Source organism: Camelina sativa, chromosome 17 (genome assembly GCF_000633955.1).
Source record: "Camelina sativa cultivar DH55 chromosome 17, Cs, whole genome shotgun sequence".
NCBI classification, from domain to species: domain Eukaryota; kingdom Viridiplantae; phylum Streptophyta; class Magnoliopsida; order Brassicales; family Brassicaceae; genus Camelina; species Camelina sativa.
In genome coordinates this window covers 20,563,519-20,565,804 of record NC_025701.1, presented here as the reverse complement: position 1 = coordinate 20,565,804, position 2,286 = coordinate 20,563,519, and the positions used below count along the sequence as shown (strand labels likewise).

General features: G+C 37.8%; 1 protein-coding gene across 1 annotated transcript; it reads right to left on the bottom strand.

The window, feature by feature from the left end:
- LOC104757740 (immune-associated nucleotide-binding protein 8-like) lies at window positions 1-1,145 on the bottom strand. Its single transcript, XM_019239317.1, has 3 exons — window positions 894-1,145; window positions 644-808; window positions 1-557 (listed from the first exon to the last, which is right to left on the bottom strand). The coding sequence occupies exons 1-3, from the start codon at window positions 1,053-1,055 to the stop codon at window positions 537-539; spliced, it is 348 nt and encodes a 115-aa protein (XP_019094862.1). The 5' UTR covers window positions 1,056-1,145; the 3' UTR covers window positions 1-536.

Here is a 2,286-nt window from a genome sequence, read left to right as displayed (position 1 = left end):
ATTATAAATGTTAATAATATTCGTTAAAAATATGTTTACAAACATAAGTCACATACACATCCATAATATATTGTAAACCTAATAAATAACATTAATTTTTGAAATCAATCCCGCATGTATGTGCGAGTCTGAATCTAGTATCTTATAAATAGGAAATGGGGATATATATTCAATCAAGGAACACATAACGTAACTAAGCGTAAGAATCACCCTTTAACACGGAAAAATAGATATCCATTTTTAACCTTTCCAGCTGTTCATATTTTTCACGGAGGCTCAGCTCCGGTTTTTTTTCTCTTTTCTCAAAGAGCTTCTGTTGTGCTTCATTAGCTATTTTCATATTTTTCTCCAGCTGAGGAAAAGAAAAAGATATTGTTAACGAATATAATTGGAGGAGTTTATATACCATATCTGCATATGTGTGTGTGTTTTTGTCAACGAATAGGAGGAGTTTATATACAATAGCTGTAGCTCCTTCCTCAGTGCTTCGAGTTTTTCTTCTAAATACGTCTTTGATTCAAGCACCTCTTGTTCTCTCAGTGCCTATCATTTTCTTCCTGATGAGGGAGAGAACATTTGATTTCGGCATTCAAAACACGCGAGAGATGGATGCAAACAGAATAAAAATGGCAAACTATTTAACCTTCATCTTATAGTACATCTCGTCGGTGTACGGAATATTGTGGTTCTGCTCTCTGACCTGGTCGATAAGTTTGAGAAGTTCATGGACTTGCTTTCTCTTTTTCTCCTCATCCTTAGTTTTGTTATCGAACAGGATCACTCGTTGGCCACACAATATGAGCACTCTCTGAAACCAAAGAGTGCAAATTTCGTAAATTCCAAAGCTGGAAACCTCACAGAGTTCACAAATTTGATCAAAAATTACCACGCACCTTTAAGAAGTCAGGCAAGTTACCACCCAAATATTCCTGCAGTGTCATACCATCCTCTTCTAATACATCTCCCCCCGTGAAAACAATGATGAGGTAATCAACAATCTTACTGCCGAAAAGGACCTGCAAGGTACTAAGTACCATCTCTTCCTCTTGACTCATTCGAGTCCTTGCAGATAAAACCAATAGCACAGCATGTAGCCCTCCATCCGCTAGAGTTAGGCATCTAACGATTTCTTTACCGATAAAATCAGCGGANGGTGAACTTGCTCCATATTAAACCTCTTGAGTACCTTTTATGTATATGCCTTTTGATGCACAAGGATACCATTGTTTCTGTACTCAAGCTGCAATCCCAAACAGAATTTTGTCTTGCCTAGGTCTTTCATCTCAAATTCTTTCTTGAGATATTCTACAGTTTGGGCGATTTCCCCAGAGGTTCCAAGGATGTTTAAATCATCCACATAGACTGCTATTATCACAAATCCTTTGTTTGCAAACTTCTTAATAAATATACATGGACTGATGGGGTCATTCCTATAGCCTTTCTTTGCCAAAAATTCGCTAAGTCTATTATACCACATTCGACCACTCTGTTTCAGTCCATAAAGCGATTTGTCTAGCCTTATGCAGTACTGTTCTCGAGAACCACTCTTATCTTTGAGTTCTATTCCCTCTGGTAATCTCATATAGATTTCATTATCCAGTGGACCATATAAGTAAGCAGTTACAACATCCATTAACCGCAAATCCAGTTTTTCTCTTACAACCAGACTTTATTAGATATCTAAAACTCGTTGCATCCATCACAGGGGAGTATGTCTCCTCATAATCTATTCCTGGTCTTTGAGAGAATCCTTGTGCTACAAGCCGTCCTTTATATCTCACGATTTCATTCTTCTCATTTCTCTTTCTTACAAAAACCCACTTATGTCCAACTGGTTTAATTTCAGGTGTTATCCTTAAGATCGGACCAAACACACTTCTCTTCTTCAAAGAGTTTAACTCCACATCAATAGCTTCTTTCCATCTAAGCCAATCTTTGCTTTGAGTGCACTCTAATATGGATGTGGGTTCTAGATCCTCATTTATCTGAAGTGCTACCTTGTATGCGAATATATCATCAATGTCGACATCTTTTCTGTTCCATTTAATTCCAGACAATGTATAATTAATTGAAATCTCATTATTATCAATATTCTCAGGACCTAGAGGTTCAGCGTCCTGAACCCCATCCGGCTCCTTATCATTTGCCGCGGCCATGTCTGTACTTTCGGTAATTCCCTGAACCTCGGTCTGTTTTGCACCCTTAGACTTTCGAGGATTTTTATCTTTGGAACCTAATGGTCTACCTCGTTTCAAACGGGTTTCAGACTCTGTAGCAACTTGAATA